Here is a 14,515-nt window from a genome sequence, read left to right on the forward strand (position 1 = left end):
GTTCAACCGCCCGAGTGCGGCGACGCCGACCATCATCTTGGTCAGGAGGGGCCCAGAGACATTGTGCGGGACCGAGACCAAAAGGGGGTCGTGAGTACCAACGGGGACACACATATATAAGATGGCCATCTTAATCATATAGGGAATTGATTGTGGATTGGGAATTGTTGATGGTGGTTTGTTGTTGATTGTTCGGGGAATATATCCGTGATTGTATCATTGAAATTGTATGATATCCTTACCCTGGAAATATATCATTGAACATCAGTTTCTCTTGGGTGGAATTCATAGGGATTGCGTTGCGAAAGCGCATATATATAATACTACTTTCTGGCGAAGTTCCTCTCACGGTCCGGGGGTCACCGAGACCAGGTAGTCACCGGGGGGACCACGTAACAGAATTGGGGGCTCGTCCAAATTACGATTTGCGGATTCGCAATTGGGTCTACGTCCGGGATCTAAAATTGTATAAAATAATAAAATAATATTTTTATTAATTAAAATTTATTAATTAAGTATTAATTGGAAAATTTTTGGGGAAATTGGGGTAAAGTCTTGGGTGAAGGTTAACAGGTGTTAACGATAGTCACCATGGCGTTTGTGGCACAGAACTTTGCGGTAACACCGAGTGAGGCACAGTTCCGAGCGTTACTAAAGTCGGACCTCTTGAAATTGGCCAAACATTTTAACTTGGAGGTCCGAACTAATTTGAGGAAGGCAGAGTTGCAGGCCACGGTGATACAATCTATGGTGGGATTAGGAACATGGGACGAGTTAGCCTGGGAGTGGCTACCCGAAGAACCAGAAGACGTTGAGCTCCGGAAACTGGAGTTGCAATTACGGAGCCAGGAACGGATCAAAGAAGAAGAAAGGAAAGCAGAAAAGGAAAGATCAGAAGAGGAAAGGAAAGCAGAAGAGAGGAGAGAAGAGAAACAAGCAGAGGAAAGGAGAGTGGAACGAGAACTCCAGGAAAGGTTAAAAGAAGAAGAAAGGAAAGCAGAAAAGGAAAGAGCAGAAGAAGAAAGGAAAGCAGAAGAGAGGAGGGAAGAGAAACAAGCAGAGGAGAGGAGAGCTGCAAGGGAACTCGAAGCAGAGGAGAGAAAAGCAGAAAGGGAATTAAAGGAACGTGACATGGAGCTTCGGCAGGAAATTAAATTCAAGGAGCTGGAGTTAATGAGAGAACGGGGAGAGGCACCACCCTCGCTGACGGGGTCGACACCTAACCAGAAAACCTGGGATGTGGGCAGACATGTGAGGCTGGTTCCACCGTTCAGTGAAAAGGAAGTCGCGAAATTTTTTCCACACTTTGAGAAAGTGGCTCGGCAATTAAACTGGCCGGAGGAGGCCTGGACCATACTAGTGCAAAGTGTGCTGGTGGGAAAAGCTCAAGAGATTTATTCGGCGCTACCAATGGACCAATGTGCAGATTATGAGGTACTGAAGAAGCACATCCTCAAAGCCTATGAGTTGGTTCCGGAAGCTTACAGGCAAAAATTCAGGAATGCCAGGAAGAGGGAGAGTGAGACCCATGTGGAGTTTGCCAGAGTGAAAGAAAACATGTTTGATCGGTGGTGTGAGTCAAAAGGAGTCGGGAAAGACTTCGAAACATTGCGTGACTTGATCCTGGTGGAGGAATTCCAGCAGTGTGTCCACGAGGACATCAAAGTGTACCTGCAGGAAAAGAAAGTACCAAAGTTGTGGGACGCAGCCACCATGGCAGATGATTATGCTTTAACCCACCGAATAGGGGTCCACGAACCTAACTCCTCGCCTAGATCTCCGCAGGGGAGGTGGGGAACAGCAGGTGCGGAGAACGACAATACATGGCGGCGGCCTCGAGAGGAGTATGGGGACAACGCGGATACCCCACCTGTTCGAAATCAGAGGGATGCGGGCCCAAGACAAACTTATATTTCGGGGGGCCCGAGGCAGACCACGAGTTTTTCCTCCGGGCCTACTTGCGCTTTTTGCAAGAAACCTGGACACGATGTCCAGTTGTTACCGCATGAAAAGGGAAGACCCAGAGCGGAGTCCGACTATTACGACTCCAAATGCAATGGCCATTGTGAGAAATCGCCATCAAAAGGGTTACCAACCATTTATTTCAGAGGGGTTTGTGTCACTGGATGGAGCCTCGACTAACCGGAGACCGGTTAGGATATTGAGGGACACAGGAGCACATCAATCTTTAATGCTTGAAGGCATTTTGCCATGGTCCGAGGAGACGGCAACGGGGGATAGTGTTCGTTTACAGGGGATCGGGGGCGGTGTCAGTGCTCCACTTCATGTCATCCATTTGGAGTCCGATTTGGTGTCAGGACCGGTCACCGTCGGTTTACAAGCCACGCTTCCTGTAGAGGGTGTATCTGTGGTTATCGGGAATGATTTGGCCGGGGGTCAAGTTTATGGTAACCTGAGGGTTGGTAAAGAGCCCAGCAGGGAAAATAACACCACACCAGCTCGGGAGGGCGACAAAAGTACCAAGTTATTTGTAGGGGGACTGAACGTCAAAACAGAGGAAGAAGTTCTGACCTCTGTCTTCAACAGATATGGGCCGCTGGTGGAAGTGCGGTTGGTAAGAGACAGGGAAACGCAACAGTCAAGAGGGTTCGGCTTTGTCACGTTTGCAAGCACAAAAGACGCCAGAGAGGCAGAGAAGAATTGGAATGGCAAGGATTTGGAGGGTCGGACCATAACAGTAGGGAAGGCATTTCGTAGGCGTCGAGAGGTCTACAGGAGAGGACAACTGGGCGGTAGTTTTGGTGGTGGCCGCAATCAATATTATTATGGAGGCTCCCTGAGTTACGGCAGCTCCCGAAGGAAGGATTGTCAAAGTAGTGGCCGAGAAGGAGACCGCTATTCATGGGACTACAGGGACAAGCGGTCCCACCATAATTATTAGGGAAGTTCTGAGAAGTTGAAGCACTGAAGGCGGCGGAGCCGCCGAGCCAAGATTCCTACACGGATTTACCGTGAATGCCATTCCTAAAGGCGTCCATGTAGTGAACTTTCATGCACGGACTAACCGTGAACTCCACGTTCCTCAAGGCGCCCATGTAGAGAACTTTCCTGCACGGACTAACCGTGAACTCCACGTTCCTAAAGGCATCCATGTAGTGAATACTCGGCTTGGCCTCCCGGAAAAAGTGCTATCGAGTTGCTTAACTTTGGATCTTTGATCAACCCCTTAACCTTCATTCACAAGAAACTGACAGTCAAAGTCAGAGGGTCATGAGATGGAGTTTGGCTGGGCAGGAGTCCAAGGGGAAATTGAACATGTAAAGGGCAGGGACAATGTCGTGGCTGGTGCTTTGTCCAGAGGGAATTACCTTTGAAAATCTCTGGGGGTTGTGTGAAATTTTGTTGCTTTATTGTTAAGTGATAACTGTGCCCGGGGGGAACTGATAATGTGGGGGGGTTGAGTTATCTGGTTTGTTTATCCAAATTGGCCGGCAAAGAAAGTTTTCGCTGGGTACAAACTTTCTTTCTTGAAGGGGGGGAGTGTTACATATTTATGTGAATGTATGTGAATTACCATTCAGGTCTTTGCTTATCAATGTGTAGTCGATTAAGGGTTGTTGTGGTTGGAGGGTCAGGAGCCCTTCTGAACCGAGACCGGAAACGGAAGAAGAAAAGACACGAGGAAGGAAAGCGACGAGTATTCTTCTTCCTCGCCCCGCTCCGACGAAAGGTGGGATTGATATTGAGCCGTGTGGAAAAGCGGCGTTCCCGAGCCCGTCTGGCGAGAGGAGTTACCGGGACGGATATCTGCCCGGTGGACGTCAAACTGTCGTGTGGCCGTGCACCGACCCAGCGTCTGGCACCGTTCGCGACACCGTCTAAAAAGACGCGTACAGGTCGCACGTTGGGGCCTAACACGCGTTGCAAGCGGCGTGGGGCTTTTTGCTGGCTTTACCGTACCCGCTTCGCGTGGCCACGAGGGGCTGCAGCCGTGGTGCCTGGTACGATACCTGCCCGGTGGAAAAACGTCCACCCGGGGTTCGTTCAACCGCCCGAGTGCGGCGACGCCGACCATCATCTTGGTCAGGAGGGGCCCAGAGACATTGTGCGGGACCGAGACCAAAAGGGGGTCGTGAGTACCAACGGGGACACACATATATAAGATGGCCATCTTAATCATATAGGGAATTGATTGTGGATTGGGAATTGTTGATGGTGGTTTGTTGTTGATTGTTCGGGGAATATATCCGTGATTGTATCATTGAAATTGTATGATATCCTTACCCTGGAAATATATCATTGAACATCAGTTTCTCTTGGGTGGAATTCATAGGGATTGCGTTGCGAAAGCGCATATATATAATACTACTTTCTGGCGAAGTTCCTCTCACGGTCCGGGGGTCACCGAGACCAGGTAGTCACCGGGGGGACCACGTAACACTTATATTATTTGTTAACTGGTATCTCCACCCAGGTCATACTATCCTCTTCAACTAAAGTATCAAATAAGCCCGGCCATACCGCTGTTAGACTTTGTCTTGTTTTTTTGTAAGCAGTTTAATGAAACTAATCATGTTCATTCACAGCCGAAAAATTTTTAAACTTTTTAAAAATTCCCCTATGAAATAGGATCCTAAAAACCTATCCCCTTTTCCCCCATTTAAACAATGCCACGACTTTTACAATGTCGCCATTCACGGCCTTTTCATGAATCAGGAAACGCCGGGAACCCATCCGCCATTTTTCCATTGAAACAATGCCCACACATTCGCGGCATTTTCCTGGAACGTATCCCCCACAAACGTCGGGGTCAGACAGTATTTATTAGTACAGAGACAGGGTCTGCAATCACTTCTGGGTGTCTGTCCGGGCCGTAACTTTTTTCCATATGAGCATTTGTCATCAAATTTTCAACATTATGAGAGTTTTATTATAACATGGAGACGAGGAATTAATAATTTTGTCAAAAGGGCAAAAGGTCAGCGGTACATAAAATCGTCAATTTTCATCCAATTGACCTGAATTTTAAAGAATTTCCATATTTAGTCACTGAATTTGTTCACCAATCAAAAGCTTGAACCGATTCGTTTGTTTGTTTTTAGATCCAAAGGTCAAATCGTCATTTGATTTCATATATTCTTTTCACCGTTTTCGTCATGTTCATCATACCGAAGAAGAAGAAGTCTGAAAAGAAAGTGGTACACCGTCTCTATTTAATGGTCATGTGACACGGGAGGATGGGCTTTGCATTTTCAGATGCTTTCCAGTTTCATTTTGTGACATATATTTGATATTTTGAGAGCATGATAGCAATTTGCAAACTAAATGTGTTATTCTACAAACTATGTTTAAGTTTTGAGGATTGTGTCAACTGTTTTGAGAAAGTAGCACAATGGTTCAGGAAATGTGTGTAAGCGATTGGGAAAAAACTGGAAAAGGAGGTCTAACACTGCACTCCCCCTAGCGGGCTTATCTACAACTGGGTTAGAAAGCAATCGTGGTCTACATCTAGGAAATCCTCATCCACTCTGCCCTTTCCCTGTTCCTGGACTGGACACAGTCTATCCCTGGCAAGTTAAAAATCCCCCAACTTTCTGAAACTATATTGTTCTCCTCACTTTCTACTTTGGCCTCAAGCTCTTCATCTTATTATTTAAACTGCTGGAGTTGGTATAGACCTATCCAGTGTCCAGGATCATGAGCATTTACATCATTGTAACTAGAACGACACTCGGTAGAGTGCATACCTCCACCAGGCTGAACAGTTTATGTTTTGTATCCACTGATAGGCCGGATCTGGATTCGGACCTGAACCAAATTCTCATCGGCTTGTTCTTATCACCTAACCAACTCATTCACCTAGTTTTGTCATTAGTCATCCATAACTTTTTAAAATATCATGTGATTATATCGCTTTTTGCCCGATCCATCAATAGTGAAGATTAACTTATGATTAAATAATTATCGTATCCGAATCCATAAAATGATCTTCACCAAAATCGAATCGATTTGGCCTTGTCACACACTCAACCTGTCCACCAAATTGTCTGAATCTGTCCACAACTTTTTCATATATCTTGTTCACAAACAGACAAACAAACAGACGGGGGTGAAAACATAACCTCCATCCACCTTCGGTGGCAGAGGTAAAAACTGGACACAACAGGTGAGCAAAGGGAAGTTGAGCCATGGAGTAAGCTGAGCCACCCCCTATGGATTTTCATCACTGCATGTCCTCAAACTGCTTTTTCCTGACAACAAGCAAAGAATGTGACTTGTGAATAAAGTAGACCTTTCAGCTCTCTCCATCTTGGCACTTCCAGGTGGGGCTGGCTCAACTTACCCCCATTCCCTAGATGCATGAAGTAATTGTTTGAAGGCATTGAGGGTGGGATTGTTTGTGTAGAGATAATTAGGATGTATATGTGCTGTCGATATTTGGAATCGGTATACTTTTCCACCCTTTGAATTTTCCCGCCATTTTTCTTGTTTGAATTCCCCAAATGCCATCCTTCCATTTGAATTCTCCCCAACCACCATTCCTCCCTCAATTTCCCTCATCGGTTGCCTGTGTGTGTGCAATGAATTGATGAAAGTGTTGATTAACGTCTCGACTTATCCTGCTCGGGTTTGATCTGGGATAGCGTTCCTGGGATGATTGGTCCGAGTACAGAATTGTAATGGGGGCCGATAGAGTGTAACGTGGTGTTGGTTCACTCGGCCAATCAAATAGCTGCCACATAGTCGCCGGCATGGTTCTCCATCTGCTTCATTCATCTCAAGTATGGTAAACCGACCCTGGGCACAAAGATACGTCCAGAAGTCAGTGTTGTCGACAACCATGGTCGTTTTATAGACACGTCCGGTTCGGAGTTATCCACCTGCACGGCCATCACAATATTTTAAGATATACATCATCATCTTTTGGTTGCTTTCACAAAATGGAAGAAACATTTTTAGTTTTTAAGAAGTATTGCTTTTTCTGTTTATTCAAAACAACAAGTAACAAACTTAATTGGAATGTGTGCACAAATGTAATAATACAGCTTTTTATTTTATTTTAAAAGGTTTATCAAATGATTTTGGGAGGATTTTGGAGGGGAGAGGAGGGTAGAGGGAAGGGGGATGGGGAAATCAGCAAAAAAAATTAAATAAAACAAGACACCCTTTAAAAGTGAAACGAGATTTTATCCACTAGAAAGCGATGAGCGATGTTTACCGTGTGTGGCTCATGTTTCCGAGCGTGTCGGAGCAAAACGAAGGAAGGAAGGACTCATGCCCGTTAAGTCCGACCCTGCAGCTAGTTTCTGACCCAGCAGCCCAAGTCACGGTGGTTTTACCTGTTTAACCCACATTCTGACGATACATCGACATAGGCAGGAACATACATACCTCACGGTATACATATTCACGCTTTACTTCCAATCTCCAGAAAAATAAAAACAAAAACGGTAAAATGATACTCTTTGATCGATGTTAAAAGGTCTTTTGCACTTGATGCTAAACAATATAATTACATGCAAACAGCAATGAAAAGTATCTAAATAAATTTGTAACTTAACGGCTTATATAGCTTTAAAGGAAGATGTATCGAGCAACACGGCCCTGGAAGCGAGAAGTTAACACAATACCTCTTTTGGATCGAATCAACTGGATGGTTATCGCACGGTTGTATCGCATTAACCCGTCTGTCGGGCGTAGAAAACAAGCAATAAACGTCCTATTCCTGCAAGTTAAAAAAAGCTCCAAATCGATGAGATTATCCCGCCATCGTGGCCTTGCAATAGACAAGCACAAACAAACGATTGTGCCTGCATTTCTGCCAAAGTGTCTATCTATGCAAGTGCAAGTACACGTGGGAGAGAGAGTACAGACAGCATACGAGATTTTCAGCATCAGGACGTTACAGCTGAAACTGCTCGAGCACGAGGTGGTGGACTGTGACGATGAGATGAGTCTGTAGAAAAAGGTGTTCCATGATCCTAACACTCGTGCTTTGGGTGAACGAATTAGATGTGGAGCTTCAGCAGTTATGGCTGCCCGTCCCGCACCAAAAGTGTAATACAGCAAAAGCAACTGCGTAAGGCCACAGCGGTGAGAGATCACCCTCGGCACCGACTGTTTATGGGGCCGGGACCCTTGAAGTTCGTTGAAAGTTTGCCGACAGACTCCCCCATGGCTTGCACTATGTATCATGGCACAGTGGTACTGGTTCTGCTTCTGCTTCTCCGTTCAGCAAACTCAAGGATCGCGTCCTCTAATGCCACTCACAGCTTGCGGTCATTGCTGTAAAGCAGCAGGCAGGATGACAAGGTCCAAAAGTACTAGTCCAACAAAAGTCCTGCCACAAATTATGTCCTATCCAACAAAACAGGACTTGTGCTGGAGCAGCTCTGTCGGTGTTACCTCAGCCGATGAGCCTGGAGTAGAGAAAATATATCCTGGGCTTTGCTCAACTCCTCAAACAGCGGGAGGAGATCGAGTAGCTCAGCATCGGACATGTCGTCAAACCAAGAAACCACCGGCACCTTCGGGTGGGGGAAAAAGTGGGACAGCAGTTAATAATGGGCTGTGGGATCGCTGGGATGTCTTACCTTTAAAATCGAAACGCTATAGTACATAACAGGCAGTTTTCGGGGGTACAAGGTGTTTCAATGCGCCACATATTTAATACCTCGATGATGTTCCCCCAATACCCTCTTGTGTATTTAACACAAGTGCCATAAATAGAAGGGAAGGATTATAGAACGGGTTTTAAGATCATATTTACTCGATTAAGCATCCTTCTCAAAAAATGTATCCAGGTGCTGTATTTATTTCAAGGTAGGAGGCAATCGATATACAAGGCAATATTGTATTGCATAAAGGGAAAATTCATGTGTCTTTCACTGAGGAGAGGCTTCCGTCTGGCCACTCTGCCATAAATCCCAGATCGGTGGAGTGTTGCAGTGATAGTTGTCCTTCTGGAAGTTTCTCCCATCTCCACACAGGATCTCTGGAGCTCAGCCAGAGTGACCATCGGGTTCTTGGTCACTTCTCTTACCAAGGCCCTTCTCCCCCGATTGCTCAGTTTGGCCGGGCGGCCAGCTCTCCTGGTTGTTCCAAACTTCTTCCATTTAAGAATTATGGAGGCCACTGTGCTCTTGGGAACCTTCAATGCAGCAGAATTTTTTTTGTAGGCTTCCCCAGATCTGTGCCTCGACACAATCCTGTCTCTGAGCTCTGCAGGGAGTTCCTTCGACCTCATGGCTTGGTTTTTGCTCTAATAAGCATTGTCAGCTGTGAGACCTTATATAGACAGGTGTGTGCCTTTCCAAATCATGTCCAATCAATTGAATTTACCACAGGTGGACTCCTACCAAGGTGTAGAAACATCTCAAAGATGACCAAGAGAAATGGGAGGCACCTGAGCTAAATTTCAAGTGTCATAGCAAAGGGTATGAATACTTATGTAAATGTGATATTTCCGTTTTTTCTTCTGAATAAATTTGCAAAACTTTCTAAAATCCTGTTTTCTCTTTGTCATTATGGGGTATTGAGTGTAGATCGATGAGGGAAAAAATGAATTTAAACGATTTCAGCATAAGGCTGCAACATAACAAAATGTGAAAAAAGTGAAGGGGTCTGAATACTTTCTGAATTTTTTTTATTTTTATTTTTTTGTATACTGAATCGAGACTCGTGAAAGAGCTGACATTTACTTCACAAACAAATCAACCAGACAAACAAAATATATAAAAAGAGGGAGCGGAAGACAAGATGGGGAGAGAAAGGGAAGCACACAAACACAACATTTGAGAGCAGGGAGATGTGTGGGAGGGAGAGGGCTTGGGGGGGGAGGCGTGGGAAGGGGGGGGGGGGGTGTGTGAGAAGTATAAAACACAAGGACACCAAGGAATTCCAGTACAGAATGCACTGTAATGTCCCTGTACTTCCCTGGATCTTGAACAGCACCCTTCCACTTTCACACAATTACACCTGTCCTTCTATCCTGAGGAATCGACGCATCTCTCATACATACATTCAACAACCTCTTTATCCACCTGATTCCGACTTCTCCCGCTGTAGTAATAATCTCTGTACACACCTCAATGCCTGGTGCTCTTCCCTCCTTCATACTCTTCAATGCCGTCCACACCTCCTCCTTAGTGATGTCCACCACCTCCACATAACTCGGCAGCTTCAGCTCTGCGTTACTTACTTCCCGGTTCAACAGCTGTTTGAAATATCCTTCCCATACCTTCAATAATGTCCCCTTCTCTGTCACTTGCCTCCGCTCTGCCCCCCCCCCCCCCCCCCGCCCTTCCATTCATGTCCTTACTATCCCCATCCCTGTCACGAGCCAATTTATAGATCATCTTCCTCCCACCATGGCCAACCCCTGCTCTGGCGGGGAAAATGGCCTTAAAACGATCATTCATTCATTCTTCCTCCCACCATCCTCCTCCAACTTGTTGTACACCTCTTCCATATCATTCCTCACCTTATCCACAGCTCCCCTTGCTGCTTTCTTCTTCTGCCCATACAGTTGCAGCAACCCCACATCCGGTTGCCCCCATCTATCCTTTTTCTCTGTCCTCTTCCAAACCTCCTTTTCACGAACAGCCTTCGCTACTTACTCAGTCCACTCTACCTGGTTTCTATCCCTCAACGATGCACCCTTTTCTGACGTCCTTCCACAAAAAGATTACCGATACTACAACACAATCTGTATCTGGGAACACCATGAACACATTGCATAAGGAGGTCTCAAAGTAAAATGTATGTTCGTACAAGAAACAATTACTGTTTCTGTCTTAACAGCTTCTTCTTCTTCATAATCATCATCTTCATCATCATCATCATCATCAATGTAGCATACTCCTTACTGTGTGTTGGAAGTAGTCTCTTCACAAACGTTATTCTGGGTGGTTTACCATTCATTGCCCTCCCAGCAGTCAGTGGGGAAGGAAGTTGTAATTTGTTCAGGGTACCGGCGATAACTCGCCTCCGCTCCGTGAAGGACACAGTGGGATCTTTAACGTCCACCAACGACCGATGTTGGCAGACGTGTGTTCCGGCTTAATGTCCATCCGGCGGACGGCACATTGATGCCTTGCCCTGCATGCGAAACACCAGGATAGCAGTTTATAGTTGGGTAGGGATTGGACAAATAAAAGGCATGAGTGCTTACCTCTAGGTTTTCCTGCCAGTCCCAATGGCTTCATCAGCAAGACAATAAACGGTTTCTAGGAAAGTTGTGAAAAGAAACCTAACTTAAAGCTGAGGGACACCATGAATGCACGGGTGCCAAAACGACAAACACATTTACTGGCAAAAAGGACAAGAAAGCAAAGGCAGAAAATAAGAACATGGAGGAGAAAGTGAAACTTGATGTAATTTAACTAATTTAATTTAAGATGAGAAACATTAAAAACAAACAAACAATAGCTGGTGAATGGAGAAGGCTCGGAGAGGTTGGAGTAAGCAGGTGAACGAAGGCTCGGAGGGGTTGGAGTAAGCAGGTGAACAAAGGGTCGGAGGGGTTGGAGTAAGCAGGTGAACAAAGGCTCGGAGGGGTTGGGGTAAGCAGGTGCACAAAGACTCGGAGGGGTTGGAGTGAGCAGGTGAACGAATACTCGAAGGGGTTGGGGTAAGCAGGTGAACGAAGACTCGGAGGGGTTGGGGTAAGCAGGTGAACAAAGACTCGGAGGAGTTGGAGTAAGTAGGTGAGCGAAAGTTCGGAGGGGTTGGAGTAAGCAGGTGAACGAAGGCTCAGAGGCGTTGGCTGGGGTAAGCACGTGTGCGAAGGCTCGGAGGAGTTGGAGTAAGCAGGTGAACGAAGGCTCGGAGGGGTTGGAGTAAGCAGGTGAGCAAAGGCTCGGAAGGGTTGGAGTAAGCTGGTGGAGCGAAGGCTCAGAGGGGTTGGAGTAAGCAGGTGAGCGAAGGCTCGGAGGGGTTGGAGTAAGCAGGTGAACGAAGGCTCGGAGGGGTTGGAGAAATAACGTGCGCGAAGGCTCGGAGGGGTTGGAGTAAGAAAGTGAACGAAGGCTCAGAGGGGTTGGAGTAAGCAGGTGAGCGAAGAATCGGAGGGGTTGGAGTAGGCAGGTGAACGAAAGCTGAGGGGTTGGAGTAAGCAGGTGAGGGAAAGCTGAGAGGGGTTGGAGTAAGCAGGTGAGCGAAAGCTGAGGGGGGTTGGAGTAAGCAGATGAGCGAAGGTTGAGATAGGGTTGGAGTAAACAGGTTAGCGAAAGCTCAGAGTTCTTGGAGTAAGCAGGTGAACTGAGGCTGAGAGGAGGTTCTATCAAACAACCCAACAATCTAAAATAGTGGTTTCTGCCTTGCAATATTTTGATGTGAATGAAACCTCAACTTGGGCATCCGCATCGAACATAATTTTTCATCTCGGAAAAACACCGTTGCTCATGCAAGACTGACATTTCAAAACTCCAATATACTTCAGTGGCGAATCACTCTCAGGTGAAATATCAGGTAATCCTCAGCCTCATCTTCTGCCAGAGCCTTTCATATGACATGACCCTATAGTCGAGATTAGATCCAGAGGCGGATGCAGCCTCGGCATCCATCATGCAAAATTACTTCTCAACACGACCTGGCCTCTAACAACTTGAAGGACTGTCGATCACGGGCTCGTGCTTCTTCACTGTGAACTGGGGCTCAGCCACCCAACGGACACTCGGATTCCACTAAATACAAGGTCTTGAAGATCAATGGCTTTCCCCACACAGCACCCCAACATTAATTTCAACTCCTCCTCCGCACACTGCATGCGGGATGCCAGCCTCACAGGCCTTTATCTCATTCTGCCTGATGAATAAATAATTAAATAAGATAAATTACCCTTGCTGTGGAATATCACGATTTTTGTACAAAGTTCATTTTCTAATAAATATGGTAGAACAATCACTCCCAGAGGGAAGCCAATTCATTATACCGAGTTCTCTGGGTGGAAGCCGTACGAGGCCGGAGAGTTGTCAAGGATGATGGTTTGGCTGAGGTCACGGCCCAATCGGCCGAGGTCTTTCACATAGCTTCCATGGTGGAACACGCAGGATTCGCGAAACAGGCGCGTCCGAAACACATCCCAGCGGTCCAGCAGGTCTGCCACTGGGTCAGCGTACTGTCCGACAGCAAATAAAAAGGAGGGAAAAAGAAACCGTCGAATTTCATTGTAACTTCACACGACAGATTATTAAGATTGTGAAGAAGAACCCACACCTCACCAACGTTTCCTAAGTAAATGACCAATAGTATGAAATAAACCATATTCTCTGTTCTTAATGTCAAGGCAATAGAAAGAAAAGAAAAATTATCCAAAAGCTTCATGTCTGACGTTTTAACCACGAGGTTTGTCAAATCATCGACTAGGAAGATCACCCGGCGGGCTGTATCAGGGGAAAAGGCCTCTTCCTATTTTCAAGTTTCAATACCTGATATTGTAATTTGCATTCGTCAAAACTGTCATTGTAATCATCAGAGCAAAAACCAGAGAGAATGCAGCGATTTACCAAAAGCATGTTATGTGACCGACTTCTTCGAAATGAGAAACATTTCATTACTCCCCTGACTCTGAAGGTGGACGGAGGTTATGCTTTCACTCCTGTCTGTCTGTGAGCAGGATATCTGAAAAAGTTATGGGCGAATTCATGCAAAACCTGGTGGACAGGTTGGGAGTGTGTCAAGGACAAATCGATTCGATTTTGGTGAACATCCGGATATGAGTTTATTTCCATTTTTAAAGTGAATCTTCACCATTGATAGGGCCAAAAATGATGTATAGCACGATATGGACGACTTATGACAAAACTTGGTGGACGAGTTGGATCGGTGACAATAACTAGGCGATTCCATTTTGGTTCAGGTCCGGATGCAGAATCGGCCTACCAGTGGGATACAAAACGTACACTGTTCAACCTGGCGGAGGTATGCTCTCTACTGAGTACTACTGTTCTAGTTTGTTTATTTGCGAGTTTGTTTGTTTGTGGGTTGGTTAGCTCCACCACCAAAGGGGGATGGAGGTTATGTTTTCACCCCTATCTGTTTGTTTGTTACTTGCCGGAATAGATTCCGGCAAGTATGTTGGTTTGTCTGTGTGCAGTACTACATCTACATCGTTGCACATTGCATCGCCATACTTCACACACATATTTGCCTTGCCCTGGAATAGACTGTGCCCAATTTTTAACTCTCGCGGCCCAAGGTCAAGCTCAAGGTCACCCAAAACGATGGTCACCCAATCATTTGCGCCTCCCAATTGAAGCCCCGCCCTTAGGGCAGGTACCGTTGCTAGTAATATATAATGGCGATACAACAATTTTTACCGCTTTGCTTTGAAGAACGGGAATGAAGGGGGAGGAGCGTGTTAATATGTCTGGTTGAAGGCTTTGGGTGGTGAGGGGGCTTGAAGCCAGATTTTAATCTTACAGCCGCCATTTTGATGCTCGCTGTCACTGTGATGTGAAGTGAAAGACGCCTCATAGCTGTAACATTCACAATCGCTGTCGTATGTACTCCCAATATGTGTTTCCTTCATTGTAAAAACTACCAAGTCAAC

General features: G+C 46.0%; 1 protein-coding gene across 1 annotated transcript in view; it reads right to left on the minus strand.

Moving 5' to 3' along the window:
* Positions 1–6,914: 6,914 nt before the first annotated feature.
* The window catches only part of LOC137428877 (CTD small phosphatase-like protein), a gene marked incomplete in the record, with an annotated part of 53,411 nt that continues 45,810 nt past the window's right edge, over positions 6,915–14,515 (minus strand). Inside the window, 3 exon segments of the mRNA XM_068118725.2 lie at positions 6,915–8,247; positions 8,368–8,489; positions 12,896–13,081. Coding sequence (XP_067974826.2) covers positions 8,229–8,247; positions 8,368–8,489; positions 12,896–13,081 — 327 coding nt within the window.

Source organism: Myxine glutinosa, chromosome 6, assembly GCF_964187855.1.
Source record: "Myxine glutinosa chromosome 6, kmMyxGlut1.1, whole genome shotgun sequence".
Lineage (NCBI taxonomy): Eukaryota > Metazoa > Chordata > Myxini > Myxiniformes > Myxinidae > Myxine > Myxine glutinosa.